Here is a 25,335-nt window from a genome sequence, read left to right as displayed (position 1 = left end):
CCCAGGTATACAGCTGGCTGTTTATTAAACAAAGACGAGAATTGAGTCTTTTCAATTCAGACTTTGATTTATATACACCTATAAATCCTTCAATGTCAAAGGAGCGTAAAGGAAAAAATGGCACAGTTTCAACTGTAGCTCTACAAACACTACAGAAAACTGAGACTAAAGAACAAGGGATATGCCCATGGTTTTTATGCAGCTTAAAAGAAATTAAAAACCACCACCACACAAGCAGCTGGACTATTTTAACCTTCTAACCCTAATCCCCCATTCACATCACTCTCCTCCTGTGACGGGCAGAAACCATTTACAGGTAACTCTTACTAGCCTGCTGTTAGCTGCTTCAATTTTGCAGAATATTCCGCTTTAGTCCCTTGATCTTTTTGTATTACACAGATGCATATACAGTACCTAGAGCCCGGTGCAAGCACAACACTCCCACGCCTTGAGCAGAGAAAGAGTATTCCAGTAATTAAGAAATGTGGAAACCTGGGCAGGTTGTACACTGCTCCTTAGTCCTCCACAGAGGCTCAGCAGCTACTTTATCAAAAGGGTGTTTTTCAGGGTGGTTGTCTCCTTCCTCCTTCATTGCATGACCAGAAAGAGCCACTGTGGTGGGGAGGAGCTGGGACGAAGGCAGAACCTGTGATTTAGACACGGCCCTGTACAATTAACTGCACCACAACCACACAGCTCCAAAATGAGGGCTGAGCAGCACCTGGGAGGAGTTTGCTCAGTCTCAAGACGCTTGATGCTCCAAAGCACAGCATAAACACCAGCAGTGACAGTCAGGAGCCTGTGTGAGGTGTGAGCAAGCCCAGACCCACACTGAGACATGCTGGCAGAGCAGGTCACTGTCATTCCTGCCCAAACCCGTGTGTATCTGGCATTTGGATTGTTTCCATTCCCTGAGCTGCTTCTTGTGTTTCCTTTACCTTAGTAACCACAGCAGGCATGCACAAACACCTACAACGTGCTGCCAGAGACATCTCATGTTGAGGAGTGGAGGCGTGAGGAGCAGCATTTCTGGCTGAGAAAACACTGTGCTGTTAATGCTTCAAAGGCAAGGAGGTCAGGAGAAAAAACACTAAATGCAGTTTTTCCCCCAAATAAAACAGAGGCTCAAACAGCACAAATCTGTGCAGTTGCAGAGGGAGGTCTGTGCTCCACAGCTCAGAAGGGCAGGGCCCTGCTGACACACTTCAGCCCCAGATCCAGCACTAAAAGACCTTCAGCAGTGGCAATCTCACAATTGCCTCCAGCAGATAACAGCTCCCTTGGACATGAAGTGAGTCTAACCCAATTCAGATTAGCTTAACTGAAATTTTTATGATCTATGAACATAATAAGAATTAGTTGAGTCTCAGTTTTGCTCTGAGCATGGCACAGTGATTTCAAACACTGCACATTACAGATTATAGGAATGGCCTTTCCCTAAAGACATCCTGGATTCCAAACCACAGCTCTGTATCTGTATTTTTCTCTTGCTGTAGCCAAGAAAGCACCTTGAGAAATATCTAATCCAGTAATGGAAACTGAACCACCTGTACTCTACAAGCCTCCCTCCCACTCACCTGATGAATCAGTGTTGCAATAAAGCACATGAAAATTAAATTAAGCACCATGAAAAGATGAGAGCAGTAAATCCGCCTTTCAGTTACTTTCATGCATCACCATGATTAAATCATTCCTTAGGTTCACATTGTCCTCTTCAAACCAAAATAAGCGGTGGGCAGGACTATGGCCTGCATTTTCTCCCTTGAATCAGCGAACTGCTGTCTGTACCTCCATCAGTAGTGCCGCAAAGTAACCCCTGGGGCTGAATCTGGCTCCCTTGCTGCTCCCAGGTCCTTTTGGCCCAGCTCTGTCCTCTTTCTTGCCCAGTCAGGGTGGGGATACTCCCAGGGTCACTGCCATCCTAATGGGATCTACCCAGCTGAGAACGCCCATTCTCTGATTTGGGGAAGAGAACTTGCTACACACAGAGCCTGGCTTGAGGCTTCTGTCTTTCCCTCCCCACTCACACCTTTTTGGAAACTTGCTGCCAAGGAGAAAAGGCAGCATCTGGGGACACATCCAGTGCAATAGCTGTTCTCTGGTACAGACACTGCTGAATACTGTTGCTATCTCCTACATCAGTGCAAAGAGGGGGAAGGAATATTTTGACAACAAAGATACTGCTGCAGCAGGATGAAGTGAGGAGGTTGCTACACAGTTTAAAGAACTTTCCCCCTCACTTATGTTAAACAATTGTTTCACACTACAATGCTTTAGGTTTGCATAGCACTTAAGAAATATGGTTTCTGATCCAACTGATCCAGTCACATGTGCTTACGTGTTTATTTCTCTAGGAATGCTGCCTTGCCTCACTTAGTGCAAGCTAAAATCATTTCCAAACTCAGGTTTCCAAAATCTGGTTTTTAGATAGCAATGCCTATGATCTACACTATGGTATCTGTACAAGCACCTATCGGAAAGGTAATTACTATTGTCAATTAAATGTAGCCAATTAGTAACAGTGCAATCTCCTCACTAGTTCTTCACCGTGCTGGAAGAAGTACATTAAAAATGCATTCCACCTACCAGATATGCCCACATGTCTAAAGAAATCAGGTCTCCTTGACAGCACGCCATCCCACATGCCACACCGGCCGCTTGCTGGCCCCCCAGCCCTGCCATGCCGAGAAGTCGGGGGGCACGGGGATCCACCCCACAGTTCCCGTCGCCGAACCCCAAAAGGCACACGTAGAAAGGGCGACGCACAACCTGGGCACAAGGCACGGGCACAGGCAGCAGGTTACCCCCCCAGAGCTGCCAGCACTCAGCCCCTCGCTGGAAGCACGCCGCCCGCAAGCCGAATCTGAGGTACCACGTTATACTTAAAAATAGGCAGCCTGGCAGCGCGGGGGGCAGGAAGAACAGCTAGCATGGGAGGCGGGGGAATGGATTTATTGGAATAATTTAGGGCGGGGAGGGGGGACGGTATTTGCTTTTACAGGGAATTTTGGGGAGGACAGCTTCGGGGACTCGGGGGAGGATGTGGCTTTGGGGGGATGTCCGGTGCGCCTTACCTGGCCGGGGCGGCCGAGCCCCCGCGCGGTGCCGCGCTCAGCACGCCGCGCCCCGCCGCCGCCGCCGCATCGCCGGGACACGCGTGGGACGGGAGCGGGACACGCGTGGGCCCCGCCGAGCCGCTGCCCCCGCCGCACGGAGAGCGCGCAGCGCCGGGCCGCGGCCGGACAGCTGCTCGGGGGAGGCGGCGGCAGGAAATACCAAAAGACTGATCCAACCACGCTAGGGAGAGAGGGAGGGAAGAGGGGGGGGGACGGAGAAGAAAAATAGAGGGAGAAAAAATAAAAACGGAGGAGAGGGGAGAAAAGAAAAAACGGGGGGGAAGGAAACGTGCAAAATCCGGGCGGGATCGGCGCGGAGCGGGCGCGGTGCTCGGCTCCCTGCGGGAGCGCCCCCGGGGAGCGCCTCGGCCTCTCCCGGCCGGAGCTCGGCTCCCTTCGGTTTGTTATTCCCCCCCACACTCCCCGCAGTTTGTGTCTTTCTTCTCGACACAGGGAGAGCCTGAAGCCAAGGCAGAGTAAATAAAGCAAAACCACACCAACCCCTTAAACAAGAATCAGGCGGACCCCCCGGCCAGCAAGCAGCAAGCCATCCCTGGGGTTCACTGACGCCACGCGCAAGAGAATGGAGAAAAGCCAACCTGGAGGAATCAGCGCGCTGAAGCCGTGCAGCTGCAGGAGCACTTTGTCTCAGCATCCAGCCACACGCCTCCGCCGACGCCGTGCCTCAAAGGCGCCCGTGCAATATGCAGCCCTGACACGCAGCTGGGCACGCTCCCAGCTTCGCCTGTGCATCCAGAGCGAAAAATCAATCCCATGGCAAGCACGGACCCCTAAGCTCCTCCAGACGAGGAGGACAGTCCAATCATCGCATCCCTGGCCTCAGCCTGCCTGCCCTTCGGGGGAGGCATGACTTTACAGGCAGCAGAATATCTGGTAAAGCATCGCGGCAGAGAATGACCCAGCCGCACGCATTTAATTGATGCTTCCTCTCTCCTCCACTCTGCGGGTCCCAGGGTTCAGCACTGGACCAAGAACAGTAAGCCAAACAGCACTTCACACCTCCTTCATCTCCATGGGAAGAGGGGTAGCAAAGTTAAAAGGCACCCAAACTTTCTGAAACCAAAAATCACATGAGGGGATAATGTGACCAACACGAGTCTGACTTGCATCACTAAAGTCTGAATCACCCATGTACAGCCGAAGCTTTGGTGCAAAATACAGCATGAAGCTCAGACTCATGCTTCTGAAACCAGAAGCATTAAATCATGGGCCTGAAATGCTTTACTACCCCACCCTTCACAGAAAAATCCAGATCCTTTTTCTCTTTAGTGTGTGCAGGGGCTGAACCAAAACAAAGATCACTAGCTCTGATGTTCCTTGTACTACACAGGAAGCCAGCTTCCAGCACTAAAAAGCAGCAACTTTACTTGAAAAGGTCTCCCAGATCTTAATGAAAAATCCTGAATTCATCCCAAGATGCAAGCTCAACTTGGAACAGGGCACAATCTCTCTCTTACTGCCTCCAGCCCATGCAAGGCTTCACCCTGCATCACTGATATCCACGTACCTAATGCCAGTAGAGGTAGCTGATTTTCTCCTAGTGAGCTCGATGGGACATAGAGAGAAAATACTATACCTAGCTAGTAGAGCATGGTGCTGGAGGGAGAAATCACCATCCATTTTTGCTCTTTCCTGGAAAGAAACACTATAAACACAGCATAAACCATGAACAGCCCACACAGACTAAGCTGTCCATACTATTCAGGAGTCACCACAGCCCTTCTCTACGCATTAAATAAGCCCCTGAATCACTTGCATAGGGCAGGTGATTCTAAGTTCACCTGTATTTGTTGTGATTTATGCCATCATCTGCAAGGTGTGGAGAGTTGTCATGATTCCAGCTGCCTTCAAGTTGGTCGGGATTTTCACTTAATCCTCACCAAAATTTTACCCTGAGGGCAAGCCTGTACTGTGCAATGGGGCAGGGCACTGCATGGAGATGCCAAGGCCTCTCATCACCCTGGCTCAGGGCACTGCCAAGTTGCAACATCCTCTTAGAGCATGAAGCAGCTCACCCTGCCTCATGCTGCCTTCTCACTCTCTGTCACCTCCTGTCCTTTCTGGGGTCCTTTCTGTGTCCTCCGCTCCCTTCATCCTTCTGCTTTTAGAGCTGGAACACTCAAATGCAGCCAGGTAGTTTGCCAGCACCTTGTCTGGTGCAAATGGCTTTTTAACTAAAGCACAGTCTTGACATTGGTCCAGCAGTCTGTATCCAGACTGGCTTTGTCCCACCATGGCTTCTCAGCTACTTTGGTACAGACATCTACAGTTTTTAGCACCCTACATGAATCTCAGTGGGCCTTAAGAGTTCACTTCCCAGGGATTTCTGTTTTGAACATTTTAAAAAACCCTTCTAAAAGTGTTTTGGCTAAAGATTTTTTATGAAATTATTTTCTTATCAGGCAATCATTCTATGATTACTAGGGTTTAATCTGTTCACTGCCACATTGCTACACAACATTAATTTGATAAAAACCTGAGCATCTAAAATTATTTCTGTCAAAACAGAGACCCTGATAAAAAATAATACTTTAGGTTTTCCTATGTGCTCTAGGACAGTTCATGAGGCATTAGTGATACACAGAACAGAATACTTGGCTGTTAAATTGTCAAAATCTTGTCCCTAAACTGGAGAAAATGAGAGAAAATTTACCTCAGACTGATGTTTGCATCGTGCAGCCATGGCATTTCTAATGGTCCAGGGAGCCCTGAACTTGAATTTGCTGTGTCTTCAGACCTTGCACCAGATGGGTCCTCAGACTCTGGGTTAGAGCAATCCATCACTTCCCTGTCTGTCAAAGCTGGGACTTAGATCTGTTCTCCTCCTTAATAAGTCACCCACAGGAATATGGGGAGTAAGCAAAGCAAACACTAATATTTTTGAAGACCATTTCCACAGCCCTCTAGTGTCTATTCTGTTAACAGCCATTCAGAAAACACATCTGCTGGTTATGTGCTGTCTGCAGTCCATGCAAATACCCTAAGTGGGTAGATGTGGATTACAGAGCTCATAACCCAGCCATGCATTTGGGGTGGGCTTTGCTGTGTCCTAATGCCACCTGAGCTCCCTAGCTTAAAGCTAATTCATCAGTGTCCCCCAGATGTCACATATCCCTTTGACAGAAGCTCTTTGATGGATGTACTTTGCAGTTGGGGCTGAGGACCCTTCTGGTTTCAGCTCTCCTTTGCAAGAAATCAGCATTCCTTTCAGGGGGTCTGCAGCTGTGGTATTTCCTTTGGGCATTTGCCAGTGGTTGCAACACTAAACTTTCCTACCACAAACAAAATTCTGTCCTAAAAGGGCTTATAAACTGGTGTGAACTCTATCATAAACAGGGTAACAAAAGCAGCAAAACACAATAAGCTTTAATTCTAGTGCTGGGAGAGTCTAGTCAGGCTGTTTCAGCTGTTGTTACTCCAGTCCTTACAATCAGGTAATGCAACTCAAAGACCTTAACAGTCAGAACACTGAAAAGCAGTATCTCCTGTCTTTTTATGGCAACCCTTGGAGATGTTACACAACACAGTATCAGTATTGTCTAGAAATTGTGGTAAATGGTAATTGTCTAGAAATTGTGGTAAATTGTCTAGAAATGTAGTAAAGGCAGGTGAGCGGCAGCAACAGACAGATCACTCAGTTCTCTAAGGTCAGCAGCACGTTGCAGTGCTTTGCCCTGCATCTTCCTTTTCATGTCCTCCACCTTTCACAACTGCTGAACGAGCTCCTCTTCCCCCACCTATGTGAACTGTAAATGCATACTCATTTTGCAGAGTGCAGCAGACTTACATTTTATGCTTTCCTACATCTCACAACATAGTTACAATAGTTCTACAAGCTCCTGTTCATGACTAGATAGTTAAATGCCATAAAAGCCATAAGATATATTTATGGGTCTCTATTAAAATGAAAATGTAGAGGGTCATATTTCTATCATTATAATTACTACAACGGCTCTAGAGCCATAACCACATTAATCAGACATCATAGGAATGGTTGTTAGCATTGTAAGATACTTGCCCTTAAGCTCATGGCACATAGTGAGACAAGAAGCAGGAAGCTTAAAACAAATGAGTGAAAAAAATGTTATTAAACATGGGTCTTTATCATTAGTCATAAGCTTCAACACAGCTGTATACAATTAATTATAAGAAAAAAGATCACTCTTACCCACAAGTGTTTTCCAGTGCATTGTTCCTTAGCAAAAATATGCAATGCCATAGCTGGATAGAGCAGGAGTTTCTTGTAAACAAATAGTAGTCTGCCTGTTTAGAACTCTGGAAAAAACATGTTTGTTCATTTTACATTTTGAAAAACAGAGCTGCTGCTAAACCAGGATCCTAATTGCTAGTTTGCTGGAACAGGTCTCTGGAGAAATTAGTTAGAAAAACCACAACCATCTCTCCAGGAGCCACTGGAGACTGGAGTCCTCTTGTGGCAAAAGGTAGAAGAAAATTTCCAGTGACTGATTACTGCTGAAAGCTGGGACCCAGTAAGAGGTACAGAGAGTATCTACTTTGTAAAGAGCTTCATGTCACATTGCAGAGCATAAAAGCAGCAGCATGAAGGCTTCACAGCTGGCAGTGGGCAAGCATCAAAAGGAGCAGGATGCCACACTGTTTTGATACTGCAGACTCTGCTTCTGTTTGCTGTGGTAGCTCCTTTCTGTTAGTGTGTTCCCTGCTGAGATGATGTTTCTGACTGGGGTTTTTTTGTTTGGGTTTTTTTTTCTGTCTCTGTTAGCAGAGGTAGTTTTTCCTGAGTTATTTGCTAGCAAGAATTTTTCTCCTGGCTAATATATTCACTGTACAGTATCAAAGGTCAGCTCCCATCCTTCTTGTCAGTCTGGCTGAGCTGAGCAGATAACACAATTCTAAGACCTTGTTTAGATCTTGCTGCTTGATATTCCATCTCCTTTTCTGCTCTGTTGTTTCCTATCTGCAGTAGACCCTATGGACTGCCTTGAGCTCATCTTAGAAGACATTTCTATGAATGATGGATGTTGGCGATGTTGGCCCTGCCTGGAACAGCACTTTAAAAGATGGAGTAAATAAATAACCTGAAAGTCTTTCTTTACTCACACTGTGTGGTCAGAAAGCTTCCACATGTCCATGCTCGGGCTTGGGTTACAGCAAAGAGGTTATCTGGCTAGCAATTTCACCCTGTGGGCCAAACCTCCAAAGCACTCACAAGCATCTCACAGCTTTGGTGGTCCGGCAAACAAGATTTTGAGCTTTCAGGAAAAAGTCTCCAGCAAGATCTTGTAGCACAGGCTTCATAGGCAGCTTTAAAAACCTGACAGTAAAAAGACAAAAGATTCCAAATGCTTCTACCTGGTTTATTTTCTCTGTCCATCAGATGCTTGGATGGTGCCCTGCTTTCTATAACCTTAACTTCCAGGGTGCTTTTCAGGACTCTAAATACAATGCCATTGCAACTACTTCACTCCAGAGAAATTGTTTGTGATCTTGTGTATCTTATATTAAACAAGACTTCTAGGGCAGACCTTACTTTCCCTACCCTGCACCCTCACCAATGTAAACTTCTATCTCAAGGGGACTCATTCAGGAACCCCAAACTAAGGTCTGTGTTAGGAAGTAAAGCTGTTCCACATATGTGGGTCTTGCTACAGCTGGAGTTAAATGATGTTTAGTTGTGACTACCCAAGTTCCTGATTTCTTATTGTTCAACTGAAGCCAGTTCACATCAAGCACCATGGAGATATTTTATGTTCCTCCAAATGTCTAAGCCAGCAAATTAAGCTGAATGGCTTTGGTGTGAAAAAGAGATCAAAGAGTTTGGCTGCTGTTTATTTGCTCCCAGAGGCCTGGCCAGTAGCTAACTGCAAGTATCATCTCAGAGAACAGCCCAACATGCTGAGCTGATCTGGTGAGCAAAGTTCCTTCTGCAGCTGTCTGGAAAGCAGCCGAGATATCCAGGATCTGACAAATTGTCCAGTGAAATCTGGGCTAGATTTCAAAACCCTTGATAAGACATGACACAAAACCAATTTGGTATTCAAAAGCATTCCAATAGCCCTTGTTGTTGGTCAGGTTTCAAGCTAATTACAGAGCAAGATAGCTGTTACAAAGTCTCAAAGGACAAAACAAAAGCATTCCTATATATGTAAACATATCCATAAGTAGAATCATAGCATGGTTTGGGTTGGGAGGGATCTTTAAATGTCAGCCAGTCCAACCTCCCTGCAATGAGCTGGGACATCCTCAGCTACATCAGGTTGATGGAGTCCCATCCAATCTGACCATATAAATATGTGTGCAAATGAAGTTCTAGCATAGCTGCAATGTGAGTCCATCCCCTGGGCAATAGTCTTCTCTGCAGCATGCTGCAGCATGGGTCATTCTTCCATGGGGTTTCTTCACTATGGAGAGGCTGCTCCAGGTGGGCTCCTCTCTCTGTGAGCCTTCCACAGGGTCACAGCCCCCTTTCAGGCATCCACCTGCTCTGGTGTGCAGTGGGATCTCTACATCCCTGTGGATCTCCATGGCCTGCAGGGGCTCAGCTGCCTCACCATGGGCTGCAGCACAGGCTGCAGGGGAATCTGAGCTCCAGCACCTGAACACCTCCTCCCCCTCCTTCTGCACTGACCCTGGTGCCTGCAGGGCTGTTCCTCTCCATGTTCTCATTCCACTCTGGCCACAATTACAACTGTGCAATCACTTTTTTTTTTCCCTAAAAAAGTGATTTTTTTCTGAAATATTCTATCACAGAGGCATTACCACCACTTGCAGTTGGGCCAGACTTGGCCAGTGACATTTCCATCTGTGAATTGCCAGGGACTGCCTCTGCTGGACAGGGAGGAAACTGCCAGCAACTTCTCCCAGCAGCCACCTCTGTATCTCCCATGTACCAAAAGCTTGGCCATGCAAACTCAGTCCAACACATGTGTTTCTATAAAAGACTCTCCTATCAGGCTCATAAACATAGACATACAGATCTTCATATGGACCAGTACCAGTCTCTCCACACATAGTTATGTATTGACTGATCAATGCTCTGTCCATAGATAGATCTGGATCTAGACAGACAGAAGTCACAGCTTAATTCCTATTTGTTTACTACTTCATTCTCTCCAGAGAGAGGCATTTTGAATTACCGATGATTGAATCTAGCTCCTGACACTCGATGTATACTATTGATCTGGAGGTCAGGCCACAGAGTCACAAATCAGCTCTATTAGTAGCTTTGTAATAACACTGTATCATATTCCCGAGCTTGCCTCTGCTTCCCAGGATGTGTTTGTTCTCATTCTTGACCCTTTTTATTTTTCCTGACTCTTGACTCACTCTTGTAGCCAGCTCATCTCTAATAAATTATGGAACTTCTCACAGCTTCTTTCCTGCTCATCTCCAAAATTCATCTTCTGGACTCCATTTGTGATCAAACAAAAACTCTCCTTGGCTGTTACAATTCATTTTAAGGACTCTGTTATTGCTGATGCCTCCAGTGAACTCCCACAGGGGCTTAAAGGAGATCAGGAAGAAAAAGTACAATAATATTTTTTGCTGCTTCTGAAGGGCATCTGGCTTGTCTGCACAGAGGGATGCCAGTATTTTTGTCATCCTTTTGCTTCAAACAGGGAGACCTGTCCAGTGTTACAGTCACAAGTTACAATTATAGAAATAAACCACAAAATACTGGAGCCAGGATGAAAAATGTTTCCTGAGAACAGATATAACACTATAGAGACACTGCTCTGACTTACAGCCCAAAAGAATGGCACATAAAGGTTTGTTCCAGAGCAAATTGTCTGCCCCTTTTATGTCACAAACCTGGTTTCATCCCAGAGTCACTTAGATCTGTGCTGTTGCAGTCCCAACACAAAGGCACTCTTACAGAGGATGGCTTGATTTAGCTACTCCTGGAGTCCTGAAATAGTGGGATAATACCTTGGGAACTATGACGTCCACATGGGTGACCTGATGGTGGCCACAGAGAACTGTAAGTAGTTGCTCCATCATTTTGCAAATTAAATTTTGTGTGTACTAGCTGTTTTCAGCCCTGATGAACTTTACTGTTCCCCAGTCAGTGACTGTGTCTCCTGATCCCTTCATACATTGAAAGCAGGCATGCTGTAGTGTGTCTTTCTCATGCTGCTGCTACGTTAGCAAGCAGGAGCACATCTGTAAGGCAAAGAAATTGGTAGTGAGGATGCAACATGCACACTATTTGCATTTCAGAGAACTGGCTTTGGAGTATCTTTAGTCTGGTTCCATCAAGTCAGCATCCATCAACAACTGCAGCAAATTAGGCATGCTCCTAGAGTGCATCTTCCCATGCTGATTCACTGAAAGGGATTCCAGGTGCATGTACTCTGAGGCTGCTCTGGCTATGAATCAAAGAGCACTAAATAAAAATGATCTGGATATTTGCCTCAAAACCACATTGCTGATCTGTCTGAAAAAGAAAGAGGGTGACATCTGAGAAACAAAGAGGCTGCTGACTGAAAAAAACAAAGGAGATACTGATAGCAAAAAAATATCCTGAATGCAAAGACACAGATTTTAGGATAACATGTCATCTTATCTACTGGTAATAGCTCCTTAGGTTTGCACAAGCCTTGGAGCATGTTGCTCAGCCCTTCTGTGTTATGCTCCCTCAATTATACGTGACTGTGAAGGTCAGGATATTTGTCCCTGTTGGCACCAAGGGAAAACAGCTGCGTGGAGCAGCTAATCCATGTGGGACATTGCTGGAAGCAGATCCCACAGCTGAAACACCATAGCCCCACATTCCACCAGGCCTCCACTGGGTAGAAGCCTTGCCATGAGACCAAAGGTTGCTTTTTTCAATCACCTATTGTCACATGGTGGTTTCGTGCCACTGTTTTGAAGATGAAGTATGTTAAATGTAGTAGCCTTTCACTTTGAACTCTAATGGTAAAGATACAGGCATTAAAAGTAAGACCAACTTGTAAGAGCAGATGTCCTTTAAAAGGCAATCAATGAAAAACATACCATAGGTTTGAACAACAAATGCTACCTGTGGTTACATTGACCAAGGAATTGCAAAAAAAAAAAAAATACACAAATATATGAAATGTATTCGTTGAAAGTGTTATTATTTATGTTTGTACAATTAAAGGAGAAATGTTCATCAAGTATATAGGAATGAAACCAGAGTTAAGATCATCAATGATCTCTTGCTACCCAGAACAGGAGACTCTGACATGCAATTAATCCTTGTCCTGTTTCCCAATGGCTAGAAAGAAGAGAGAAGAATAATGGGTAGAATAAAATATTCTCTTTAGCTGATCTCTGAGTGAAACAAATAATTACATTTGAATATGATGAGCTAATTTGATAGTGCTTTTCAAAAGTACCTCAAGTAACCCTTGGGAAAAGAGGTTTTTTAAGCAGAACAAAATCCAAATGAACCTTCACAGCTGTGGCGTCATATTAAAACCTTCAAATATATCCTATTTTCATCAGAGCTGCGCCAAGCATCTCAGCCAGCTTGTGCTTCTGCAGAAAAACTTCATGTTCCTCACAGCTCTGTCAAACTGTCCAGTGAAAGCAGATGAAACTCAGCCGAGTTCTGGATGCTCACAGGATGCCTGTATCAGCAGTGACAGTGATGCAAAGCTCTGCTGGTTAAAGCCACAGGGAAGTCCAGCATATAGATTGGTTTTGAAAAATTCCACTTGCCACTGACAGGAGATTCTTCTTATCAGGCAGCAAAACCATAATGGAGTAGATCTGTAAAGGAGCAATATCATTTGGTGTCAGCTGGGGGTCTGGACATCATCACATATTCTTTTTCTTTCCCCAGGAAGATTGTTCTGGGTCATTGGATTATGTTGAAAAGGCAGGTAATTTTTAGGGATATTTGAGCAAAATTGTTCCCTCTTCTCTGAAATACATGTCTTGGAAAGCTGCTTATACATGTACACACAGTTTCTCCCTGAACAGATGTTACTTTTCACAAAATTACAAGGCTGTCATCTGTGGTGAATACTAAGTAGTTTCAAGAAGTCTGTTCTCTGAGCTGGTACAGAACATAGAACTCAAAGGAAGGAAGGAAGGATCTGGTGAAGAAAATATCTTCTCCAGACCAGGTCCTGGTTCTGGCCTCAGATTATGAATTTCTCTTTGCAAGCTTTCATGCCTTCAGTTCTTCATGTGCAGAATGAAATATTTCTCACAGACTTTGATTATATACATTTTATATTCTTGATGTCTTAACTACCATGTCTAGAACTGAAGTTACTCCTATTCTGATATAAACAACAATATTTTATTTCAGTTCAGTATTTCACTTCAGCACTTGTACAGAAAAATAGTCACTGACTCCTTTTCTATTGCTTTCCTCTGAGTCCATTAGATTTTCCCTCCCTTTAAAAGTCACAAGAAGTTTCTAAAAGCACCAGTTTTCAGAATGGAAGAAATCTTCAAATCTAAAAAGACCTACAAAGAAGAAAAGTTATGCTTATATAATAAACAAATCAGTCAGAGATGGTATTCTCTGTTTAGGCTTTTGCAGAAGTAAAACCAAGTAAGAAATGTCCTTATATGTCTTTTTTATAAGAGTAGTAAGACATACCTTAAATAATATAACCCAAAAAAGCATAAGGCAAAAAATTTCTCTTTCCCTCTCCTCTCTACTTTTTTTTTTTTCAGCAGAAAGAATAGTTTTCTTGGTAGAGGGAAGCTGGGGATGGAAAGGTAGGAAAGGATTACCTGGGGAAATGGCAGACTCTCAATTCTTAGTCAAAGCACAGATAAATGTCATCAGCTCCAGAAAACACAAAGGATTCAATGTCTGGCAGTTGCTTGGCGTGTTCTCACCTCACTTGTAAAAGCAAATTCTTATCTGTTAGAATGGGAAAGGATCTTCCTAAACACAACATGAATATTAATAGATACCTGTGAGCTTGTCTATGCAGTTGTTTTTTCCTGGTTATACTCTTCTAATGAGATGATTCATGTGAGACCAGGGTGGACACTCTGATTTTAGGTGAAGACTGGATGGTGTCAGAATAGCTTAAAGCATATGCAGTAATTTACAATAAAAAAGACAGGCCTTGATTTTTAGACACAATGTGTCCTCCTGGGAACTACTGCCGATTTAATTAAAGAGGTTCAAAGTCTCTCTCTTTCCCTTTCTATTGTAACTATCCCATGTTGATCCACCAAGTTTGAGGAGAGACTGAACTGATCTCTGCTGGATGACATTCCCTTCACTTGAAAAGATGCCAGCTCAGATGAAAAGTATTGTGACTGTAATGAGTAAACATTAACTATTTCATGTCTCTACAAAGCACACAGGGAAATCAAAGGACCAGAGGGCCCGAAGAAACACTTCCCAGAATACAAAATGAACTCGGCTGCTGCTATGCATAAAATGAATGTATTTAAGCCTACCTACAGTTAAACTGCAAAGAAGTCAGAGGAAGGGCACCAAATGAAGTAATTTTAATGAAAATATTAAGGTTGGGCTCAGCTTTGAAATGCTAGATAAATAATACTTTCATTAACAGGTTTTTCTCTTGTCCCCAGAGAGACATCCTTCTTAGGATCTGGAAACAGGATGCTTCCAGAGCTATAGCACTAACCTGATGGATGGGCAAGGGCTTGTTGGGATGTTTTTAATGAGCTACAATGGCTTTCTTCAGGGACTTTGAGACATCAAGTTGCTGTGAACAGTTTGTCTCAAAGTATGACAAGGGAAATGAATGCTAAAGGAGACATCTAATCTGCTGAATTGCACTGCACAGAAATTATGCCTTGACAAACTCACTGTCTGTTGATGAAAAAGAGGTTTTAAAATGACAGAAGTAGGTAGTATTGACCACTGTGGATGAATTATATTCTGTGGTTTTGGAGGAGTTCTAGGAGAAGCCTTCTCTGAGAGGTTCAGAAGATAATTACTGCCTGCTTTTTGAGCATACAGTGATGTAAGAAGCCAAGCTGGAAATAACCTCTGCAAAAGGGAATGCATATCAAACATGTATCCTCAGCTAGGTCTGAATATAGCCATCTTCCATCTCCAGCTTTCCAGAACCACCACCCAACACGATCTCCAATGCAGACAGAGTACCTGGCACACATAAATCCTCAAAAATTGAGCAAATCCAGCCCATTGTGCTGTAAACATTTTCCATGCAACTGCCAGGGAAGTACACATGCTCAGCAACAACCCAAATTAACTCTGATCACAGCATCTCATGCTTAATTGCTGCCATCAAGGCAGGGCTGATAATTTTCTTAGAGTTAAAATGTAAGAGTCTAGCGCCCATGACACATGCCAGACCAGTAGAAAATCAACAAATTTCCTTACAGCATCTGTGAAAATCTGCAAACTCAGCATGGAAAAGGCCTATTGAGTCAGCTTAGTGTGTCTTGGTCCCACATTGTTCCTAGTCCTTGTTATGTATTCCTCAGCACCCCCAGAAAGCATGGCCACAGCTATCCATTTGCAGCATGAGGCTGCAACAGCTTGGGGCTCCAGATATGAGCTGGGGCACAGAAAAGATGAAAAGAGAAGCATTATTGATGAGCACAACCAAATTAAGCTGAACAGATGCACTGTTTTGGGATTAGTTGTTTGAAACATTTCTTTTAAATTAGACAGGACAAGGTTTGAGCCTTTAAAATAAACTGAAATGAGCAGAATTTCTATCAGATAATGACCAGCTTTTCATGTAAGATGCACTGGCAAACCCAGTTATAGTGCAGTGAAGTTCTCCCTCTGGTCAGGTCCTGAAAGACATTTCCTCCAAGAGCATTCGGAATCAAATGTGCATTTAACTTTTCTTTCCATTTCACACTCCATTTCTAGTGATTAATGCTTGTGTTCTAGATGGATGAAAGCTGAAACAGATGTTATCCACTCACAATGCCATCCTGATAACCCTGAGCTAAAGGCTGAAATCCTTAGCAGATTAGAAGCTGAAATAAAAAATGAATCAGTAAAGTGGGGAGTACGGCTGAACAAATTCCTATAGGTTTTATTTCTGTGGATAACAATGCACAGAGGCTATGCAATGTCTGTGCTGATCTACCAGAGGAAAGATTAAATGGCAAAATTCCAGCACTGAAACCTGCAAGTCTCCTCTGCTCTACTCTCTCAGTGTGACACCAAACTTTTTAGCAGAATGTCACTGTGTACACTCTATTATGTTGTTAAAAATGTGGGGGTTTCAGCTCATTTTCCTCTTATTGAAACAAAATAAGTTTTTCTTATACATTCCTATGAGCTTATGGTATTTCTGCCATTAAAAGTACTTGCAGCCACTTTGTAGTTCATCTGGTGTAGTTCATCTGGTCAGGGAAATATGTATTCTCCCTCCTTTGTTCTTTCACCTCCAAGAGCTACAATATGTCAAAGAGCTGTGCTGTATTAATCTATAGACAAACTAATTCAGCTGAGAACATGCTATTGGAAACTAGGGGAAGGAGGAGATCTGCAATATCAGTACTCTGAAGAGCAGAGAACTGGCTAGAAATCTACCAGCTATAGAGCTCAACATCACCTAACCCACCCTTTCCCCCCGCCCCTTTTTTTTTTTGTCTTCTTTCTTTTTTTTAAGACCCTCCAATTACTTTTTTTAAGCCCACGAATGGGAACATGGATGCAATAATCCAGTCCATTACCCTGGACTGGATAATGGACTTACTTCAGACAGTAGCAGATGTTCCTGGGGAAGGAACCAACAACCAGCAGTAGACTGCTGTAGGGTAATCTTACCCCCCACATCAGATCAAATCACAGCCCAGTCTGCAGTAGTTAAGAGACTGGCTAAAAGCAGAGCATTCAATATCCCTTTTGAGAGGGTTTTTACTCTGGCCACATCAATGATGAATTTCTTTCAAATATTCATCTTGGAGGCGAGTTGCGTTCATAAATCTGCTTTATAGATCAGATCAAGTCTCCTAAAATGCTTAACACTGGAGAAAAGACTTAAAACAGTAACTCAAACTACATTTTCCAAATGGAGAGGAGACCCAGCTTGCTGTGTGTAACTTGTTCTTTGTGGAATTCACAGTACAAGCTGCTTGAGGCCTCTTACACCATGGCCAGATCTGTGCTACTTCCATGTCTACCGATAATGCATAATAAATCATAGCAAAGCAATTGGAAATCCCAGCTCTTCCTCCCGTTCTTAAGAAAAGGCCTAAAGATCTAGACATTAAAATTATCTTAAATTATATTATTTTAAATTATGTGTTATTTATAATGTAACATTGACACAACAAATATAGAGCAGAGAGAAAGAAGATGAACACAATTCTTTAAACATATGTTATAAAAAAACACCTCCAAACTCCCACCACCTCTCCCAAGAATGATTTCGTTTTGTTACAGGATGTGGGATGATTTAGCTGAGAAATAACACAGCATTGCAAGTTTCAGGGTATTCATTCTGTGATGCAAAATTCTCCAGATCTTCAGTCCACAGCAGGCACAGGAATTTGGGACTCCAAATTGCTTCCAACCTCCAGGCTCCACTCCTGAGGCTGCAGTCAAAAGCCCAGTTAAAACTTACTAAACCTCCACCTTTCCTGGCTCTTCAGTGACACCTTCTGGGACAAAAATAGACCAAATCAATCTTAGTTGTTCTGCAGCATTTTTTACCTGTAAGTAGGAGTCAAGTGAGACTTTTGGAAGCTAGTTGTTGAGAGGTGGTGAGCCCACCAAAAACTCTATGCAAATACAGCTGCCTGGTCCTGAAAAGCACATCTCTTTGGAGACTGGGCAGGAGATGAGTCCCAGATGGCCACAAATCTGTAAGATTTCACTTCCCCCAACACATATTTTGATTTCCTGAAATTGCTAACTGAGGAGAAAAAAAATCACACTTGAACAGCTGGATGCTCCCTATAAGAGCAGCAAGAATGAAGGTGGAAGTTTATATTGAAATATCTTACTTTTAGTGACAGTGATGTTATCTTAGGTTTTAGATGCATCTGTGGTGGGACTCCAGGGCACAACTCTTGTATTTCACTCTGGCAGTACTATAAAGTCTGGACTGCAATTCCCACTCCCATGCAACCCCAGTCATAAAGGACAGGGGCACATCAGCTGCAGAGGGAAAGTCACCATTTTATCCACTCCCAGGGGAATGTGCTGGGAAGACAAGTAGGCTTTGCTAGGCAGGGTATTAGCTCAATGAGCAGTCTGAAGATTAGCTGAGAAAATGAGCACATTTAGCAAAGAAGTCTGATCTTGAGCACTCACACACATATAACTCCAGAATTCAGTGTTACTGTGCAAATTTACCTCCACTCAGACAAGTAGAAACATCTCATTTTCCTCTGTGCATAGTCTATTGCAAATAAATGTACCTTTGATCACCCTGTGCTCCACTGATGACCCATCTGGTACTTTTTCAGACAGGTATTTCCTGTCTGCTCCAGCCTATTTATTAATATTTAGCTTTTTACTATCCAATCAGACATCTTAGACAACAGTTCTTAATGTGTTTTGCAGCTACTGTTTCACAAAGAGAACACACAGTGAATGAAAAAAAAATATTTAAAATCTCTCTTCAGGTTCAGCACAAAACATCCTTTTGTCTGACCTGAACAAAAAGGAAGCAGAAGGGCATCCTCTCCACCCAGGGCAGCTGACAGGACATGGATGCTGTGCTCTGTGCCCAAAGAGGGTCAGCAACTACATTAGTGTGACCTGCTCCAGGTGTAAGTTAAGCTGCTCTGTGTAACTCTTCCTGGACACTGACTGCTTTCATCAGTGCACATTTTCCTGAAGTGGAAGGGTTTCTTTGTACAGGAGGTGGTTTCCTTGTACAGGAGGTGCGTCTAACATGACACGTTGGAGCACAGAGAATTTACTTGTAAATGGGGAGTGCTGAGGTAAAGTTTGCTATGTGCAAGGTAGACAATGTGATTTGTAACAAAGGCAGAAAGAAGTCACATATCCTATGGACTTCTGCATTAATGATCCGTGGCCTTCTGCTGGAGGGATTCTAATGTAACCCATGAATCATGCATGGCTTAAAAAGAAAAGAAGACTAAAGGATTGCTGTGCTATTGGATCCCTTCATTTCTTCTCGGCAGGAGCCAAAGGCTGACCTCTTTGCCTCAGGGTTAAGTGCTCCTATGAACACTGCCACGAAGCTGAAGATAAAGGAGAGAGTTGTCTCCATTTCTGTGTTCTGGCTCAGGAGGAGTCCACATCTCCATGTGCTTCTTTCCTGGCCTGGAGATCCAAATGTCTAATTCCAAAGGGCAGAGTTGTGTATCTGTTTTCACCACTAGATAAGTAAATTGCTACAATCAGCACCAATTAATGCTTGCTCCTAAGCAGATGAGGTCTTGCTAAATTGATGGGACCAGTTCTGGGAATTGTCCTCTTGCTGTGGTTCTTGGTTTGGACAGTGGAGAAAACATTACCTTCAAAACTCCCCTACTTTCCTTTCAAACTAGAGTATTATCCCCCTCTTATAAATTCCCAAATAGATATTATAGCATAAGTCTGGATTTTTTTTCCTTAGGCAAATCTATATATTGGAGCTCACAGAGAGCTTTTCCCATATATTAGAGCTTATCTGCACATCTGAACAAAATTTGCTGTCACTCCTTTTTTCAGGGTTTTAAGACAAATACCACATAAATTGTAAACCTCTGTGATAACAAGAAGGCTCAGCAAGAAGATTTTCTGGCTTTTCTACTTTAAAGAGACAGAATCTTATGATTACTGTTCACTCATGATATTGAGGCAGCCGGACCCAAACTGAGGCCCCAACACACTGCGTTGTTTCTCTAAATACACGAATGAAAGCAGCTTGTGAGAGCACAATGTTTCCAAAGCTAAACATTATGATTTACATTTGACCTTTTTTAAAAATTGCTCTCAGCTGGCCTCAAGAACTCTGCACGTTTTCCTTTTACAGCTCTTTTACTTGCAATTTTTGCCATAGGCTGCATCCTGCTTTATTCTTCTGGAAGCACTGATTCACTGGCAGCTATGGGTCAGTGCTCCAGAGGGAGGTCTGGGGAGCACCTTCACAGCCCACCACATTCCAGCTTCAGACCTTCCAGTCCTGTACTTTGCTCTCTCCACTCTCAAAACCAGGGTATGCCTTCTTTTTGCATATGGCTCAGAAGGGATCCTCTGTTTGCTGCCTTGCCAGGCATGCAGGAAGGAAACACTTCAGTCCCCAGGGGAGCATCTTCTCTCTTGTGTGCCCTGCACAGGCTGCCCAGAATGCCATGTGCCCCTCTGCCCCACTTGCAGGGATGTGTCAGCCCTGGGAAGGCAAAATGTTGGCCCAGGTAAAGGCAAGCTGAGCTGCCTATCCTCACTCAAGCCTCAGAGAACCATGTGCCACTGGTGCCCATAATTTGGCTATCGACACGTGCTCTGGTGTGCTCACATTTTAGGCATGTCTATGTTTTAGGCACTCTTTGCACAAATATTAATGAGTAGCTCAAGGGCATGGCAGCAAAGAACCAGGGTAGAATTATAACTACACTTGGCACAATGTATAGAGCAGTGTGCCAGAGGGCCTATTATGGGGTTTGGGTTAATATTTGTGATTGACTATCACTGCTCATCAGTGATAAAAAGCAGCATGTTTTTAATAAACTTTGAACTAAGGAATAGATTAATTGTCCTGACTGCAGCAATCTGGTCACTAAGCTTCTCCTTGAGCACAGATTATCTTTGTTTTCTCCATAGCTGTAGATTGTGAGGGACTGTAAGTTAACCTGCCACATGGAAAGACTTCCCACCTTATACAACAGATGGTACCAGTTAGCCATGCTGAACAGATGCTCCCTGGGGACTCACAGGCTGCCCACACTGGGCTTTGGAAAACATTGGACCAGTAGAAAGGGGAAAAGTGCTCCAATATCAGAGTGTGCTGTGAAAGCCCAGAAGCTTTGGCCTTGCCTTGTTACTCCACAGCTTTGAAGCAGAGAGCCAGGCTGCTCTCCTAAAGGGGTGAGCAGAGTTCCCTGAGTTCTGGCAGCTTGGTACATCCTGCACAGGCTCTGCAACAGCAGTGAGTGTCCCATCATCACTAAGTTGAAGGAAACTAAAAATTTAAAACTTAATAGTTTCTGTCAACATCAATCTTTCCAGAAGGCAGAACAACAACAAAAAGCTAACCAGAAGTACTAAAACTTCTAGAACTTCTGCTCTTAACAGTATCTGTTCAAGCAGCAAAACAGCTTCAACAGATACTGCAGGCCTAGTGAGACTGCTAAGGAAAGATAGAAAGCATATGGAGATTTGACTTACTGGCATGAATCTGGGGACATCAGCATAGCTGCACATAGCACCATTATTGAGTCTTTAAAAATGAAAAAAAAAAAGATATTTTTTTTATACAGAGATATGGAAAAAAAGAGGAGAAAGAATATGGTATCTCAAAAGAAATAGATACCTGTCTTATTTCATATGCATTTTTGGACTCAATTTTTCCCTTGCATAAATCAGTAGGAAAGTCATCTTCAGCAGCATATATAAGTACATAATTAGCTTTAAGTAGATGCTTCATCCTGATTTAATCACACTGCTGCATTTGTGCCTAAATCAAAATGCTCTTAAGAATCTTAAAACTACAGTAGTGTAAAAGATGCATAAGAGGTCAAAATCAGATACTAGTAGAGTATCTACTAGAATATAGTAGAAGGTAAATTGCTACTGCCAGTGAGCTGTTAGAACAAATGGTGTTACCTTTTACCAAGAAATTACACTGTGCTATACTATGACAAAGAGAATTTGTCTTTTCACCCATTTCCTACTCTGTTTCCATCAGCAAAAAATGACTCTGCAAGGGTCAGAGCCCAAAATACAGTCAAAATTCTTGGGCAAAAAGCTAAAATGCAGCACACTTCTTGTGTTACCTTTAAAGATACTTAATGAATTATACAAATTGCTTCCACAAATAAATGAAGCAGCTAGTAATTGCCAGGATGACCTGGGATTCTCAGACTGTTACTACTGTAACAGAGTGGCTGTTGCATGCCTAAATAATAAATACTTCAATTCAGCAAAGTAGTTGTTTCACTCTCATTTAAGTGAAGCTGACATAAGACAGCAACCCATTATGGGGTGGGTTATGCCTTAACATTGCTCATTTCAGTAACACACCAAATTATTTTACATTCTTTTTCAAGTTGCAAGAACTGGAGTGACATCTAAGAAACGCCCATTAAAAAATAAAAGAGGAATTCAATCTCACTAGTTGTATCTACTTCACAAAATAGCACACTAATTCATTCCAACATAATGGATATCAGAATTGATAATCAAGCAGTGTTTAAATTTCCCTATAAGACAAAATTATAAAAAGATGAACAGCTTGCTTCAGAGCTAGTTTCTACTGGGATACTTACAGAATCAGCAAACCAGAAAGTTTCTTGGTAGCCCAGTGCTACATATCTTCACCTTTTTTTCCCAGTGCCATTCTTCAGTCAATTTGTGATTTTCCAACACAGAAAATCCTCTTGGAATTTTCTACAGGGGAAAAAAACCCTCAAACTCCAAAACCTTTCATGTAGTCAGGATCTACCTCTTTGAAAAGCTAAATAAAAGTTTCCTTACCCTTGACATCATTCAGGGAAGAAGGAAGGAAGGCTAATGTGAGCACCTCAGGCCTATATTATTTTAAAAGCAATGCCAGTTTCCCACATCTGGCTGATGATCCACATTGACCACAGTCTCTTCAAATCTCCTTGCATGCACTTTCTCATCTCCTGAGTCAAACTGGGTTCTGGGGAGTGCCTTCTTTTTATTCTCTCTCTGTTCTAGACTGAACACCATGGAGCTGCTTGGTGCTAATCAGCCCAGCACAAACACACATCCCAGAGCAGCAAGCCCCTATTTCCCACTGCTGCCTGCACCTTCCACAGGCACCTGCAGCAGGGCCTGGGACCAAAGTGCAGGATTAGGAGTGTGGAACTAAAACAGCCCTGGGAGAGGTAAAGAATTGAGGAGATGCTGTGGATGGGAGGATCCACCTTGGGTAGGCAGGGAGGATGCACACACCTTTGTGAGTTTGGGTGCTGTGCATAACTGTTAACAATTTACAGAAACAAGATGGTGATTAGTCCATGGCATTTGTCATTAAACCTTGATGAAACTCAGTGTGTGCAACCATTTGGTTAATTGGCTACCATTAATAATGCATGACTAAACCACTCCAAAACACCACTGAAATAGGAGAAATATTTCCCTTAGTTTTGTCCCACCCCTCATTTTAGGGAAGAAAAATTATGATAGGTATGGCATTGCACTGGGACTTTAGGAGTACAGATGGAAAGCTTACCTTTCCCAGGAGCTGTAAGCCTTCACATAGTAAAATCTTTGAAATAATCTCTGAGTAAATAGATACGCAGAGCCTTGGACAGGTTTGTTCTGCCCTGCTACATGAAGTCTGCTCTAGCAATACTTGATCTCCAGCTAGCTGGGAAAAAATCTACCTCAGGAGCATCAGTGCTTTGCAGTGATTTATTCCACCTCACTTTCTTTCATGGGGCACAGGCCTATGGCTCGAGCTAATATGTTACAGTGCCAGTTGAAATAAATGGGGCACATGTGCAAACACTCAGACACCTCATTTATCCACCTGCAAAAAATTAGTTTGGCACTTATTGTTCAGCATTGACACATGTGGAGCTGTTGAAGCTGAAAGTTTTCAATAAATGTTTGGGAAAACTGCCTGCTGCTGGCCTGTTTCCTCATCCCAAAAGGGGGGTTAAAATAAGCAAAACCTTTTCTGAATCCTGTCTAGTCCAGTACAAAGAAAAACAAAATAAAAATAGAGAAATAAAATAAAAAATAGAAGACAAACCATCAGAGACACTCCAGAAATGCCTAGCACAAAGCCTGGGCAAAACTTTGCTCTCTGAAGCCTGCAGTGCACCAGAGGATGGATATAAAAAAGAACATACTTTGTGTTTAAGATGCTGCCTTCTGTCTGCAAACTGTGTGCCTTTCTCATCTTTGCTACACATTTCTTTTGGACATCAGCTCAGCATGGTCACCATCACAGTTTATGTTAAGCCACCTTCTTTACAGAGATTTTGGCTGCCTCCTGTTTGGAGATTTCCCCACCTGACTTCCAGAAGATTTTGGGGGTGAGATTAAAAACCACAAGCCAACAAACGGGGAAAGTGCTACTTTTGTACATTAATTCTTCTGCCTTTTCTTCTAGGCACATCTTCTAGAGATGCCTTGTGCAGTGAAGCAAAGCCCTGGATGAGGAGCCCACACCTGGAAGCATTCAGAGTCAGGACCTGCTGGGAAGGCTTAAAGGGAGGATTTGGGAGATTTGTAAGATTCGTGCCAGCCTTAGAACTGAGATAGATATTTCTCCAGAGTACAGAGCTCTCTCATTTTTCCTATAGCCCTTTTTGCCCTGAAAGAGCCTTTTAGAGAGGAAACATTTCTCCAGCTTGAATGAGATTGGCCAGTACAAATAGAAACTAATGTAACTAAACCCTGGAATTACAAAAAGATAAATGAGACCCCAGTGCTACCAATGATACAATTAGATGGTTTTCACATGGGACTGTTAACAATAGATGCTTTTCCAGAATAAATCCTTATGCTTTCAAGACATATGTCTTTTCAATCACCAGCTCTTTTAAGAGGTTCACAATGAATGAGTGCAAAGCAAATTAATGGAGAATGTAACGTCATCACTTAACATTCCTGATTTTTATTCAATTTCATTAACTGGTAAGCACTTTATAATCTCACAGAGAGATTTTTGTCCCTTCTCAGGCATCTAATTACAAGAATAAAAATAAATTTAAATATTCTTCCCCTTGGAACCTACCTCTAGATATATTTCCAGAACTATAATTTTTTCTTTTCAGTCAGGATGATGTAGAAACTATGGTAGTGAGAAGGGGATGTGACTTTTTCTGCATGTTTGTAGCATTTGATTTGCCTGTTAGAAACACCATCCATAAAACCTGCAATCCTCATCCTCCAGAAAGAGTGGCAGAGAAAGCCAACAGATGAGTCAGGATGATACTTACTGTGCCCAAATTAGCAGTGGGTGTGTGCACATCAGTGTGGTTCTTTGAGGGTTGGCTTCCTGTTTGTGGAAGCCATTCCAGGACAAAGCTTGAGGGTTTCTGAGTCATGTTGGCCATTTCAGCAGGGTTACACCATACTGAGCTGTGATTTAGCCAGAAGATGGTTGTCTTGCAGTGCAATATATACCATCAAGACAGCTTTTCTGCCAGCCCAGCTGGG

The 25,335-nt window shown here is 43.2% G+C and overlaps 1 protein-coding gene and 1 long non-coding RNA gene across 9 annotated transcripts in view; one reads left to right on the top strand and one right to left on the bottom strand.

Annotated features, from left to right (window-relative positions):
* The window catches only part of OSBPL5 (oxysterol binding protein like 5), a 174,130-nt gene that overhangs the window by 132,339 nt on the left and 16,456 nt on the right, over positions 1-25,335 (bottom strand). For 2 of the 8 annotated variants that reach the window (XM_021526753.4, XM_085581491.1), the window contains exon 1: positions 3,716-3,855. The exons of 1 other annotated variant lie outside the window; for it this stretch is intronic. Coding sequence is in view for 2 of the 7 variants with exons in the window: in XM_021526748.3 (XP_021382423.3) it covers positions 2,587-2,682 (96 nt within the window). In the remaining 5 variants the exon portion in view is untranslated. Of the gene's footprint in view, positions 1-414; positions 555-2,586; positions 2,721-3,074; positions 3,237-3,715; positions 3,856-25,335 lie in introns of those variants that run through there. 5 more of the 8 variants (XM_021526748.3, XM_021526750.3, XM_021526764.4 and 2 more) reach the window with 4 other exon arrangements.
* Positions 2,744-24,690, top strand: LOC146767310 (uncharacterized). Its single transcript, XR_014955968.1, has 3 exons — positions 2,744-2,868; positions 3,570-24,206; positions 24,284-24,690. It is a non-coding gene; the product is annotated as an uncharacterized LOC146767310 (long non-coding RNA).

This window comes from Lonchura striata, chromosome 5 (assembly GCF_050655825.1).
Source record: "Lonchura striata isolate lonStrDom1 chromosome 5, ASM5065582v1, whole genome shotgun sequence".
In the NCBI taxonomy this organism is placed as follows: domain Eukaryota; kingdom Metazoa; phylum Chordata; class Aves; order Passeriformes; family Estrildidae; genus Lonchura; species Lonchura striata.
The sequence above is the reverse complement of the archived record's forward strand: the minus strand, read 5'-3'. Positions and strand labels throughout refer to the sequence as shown.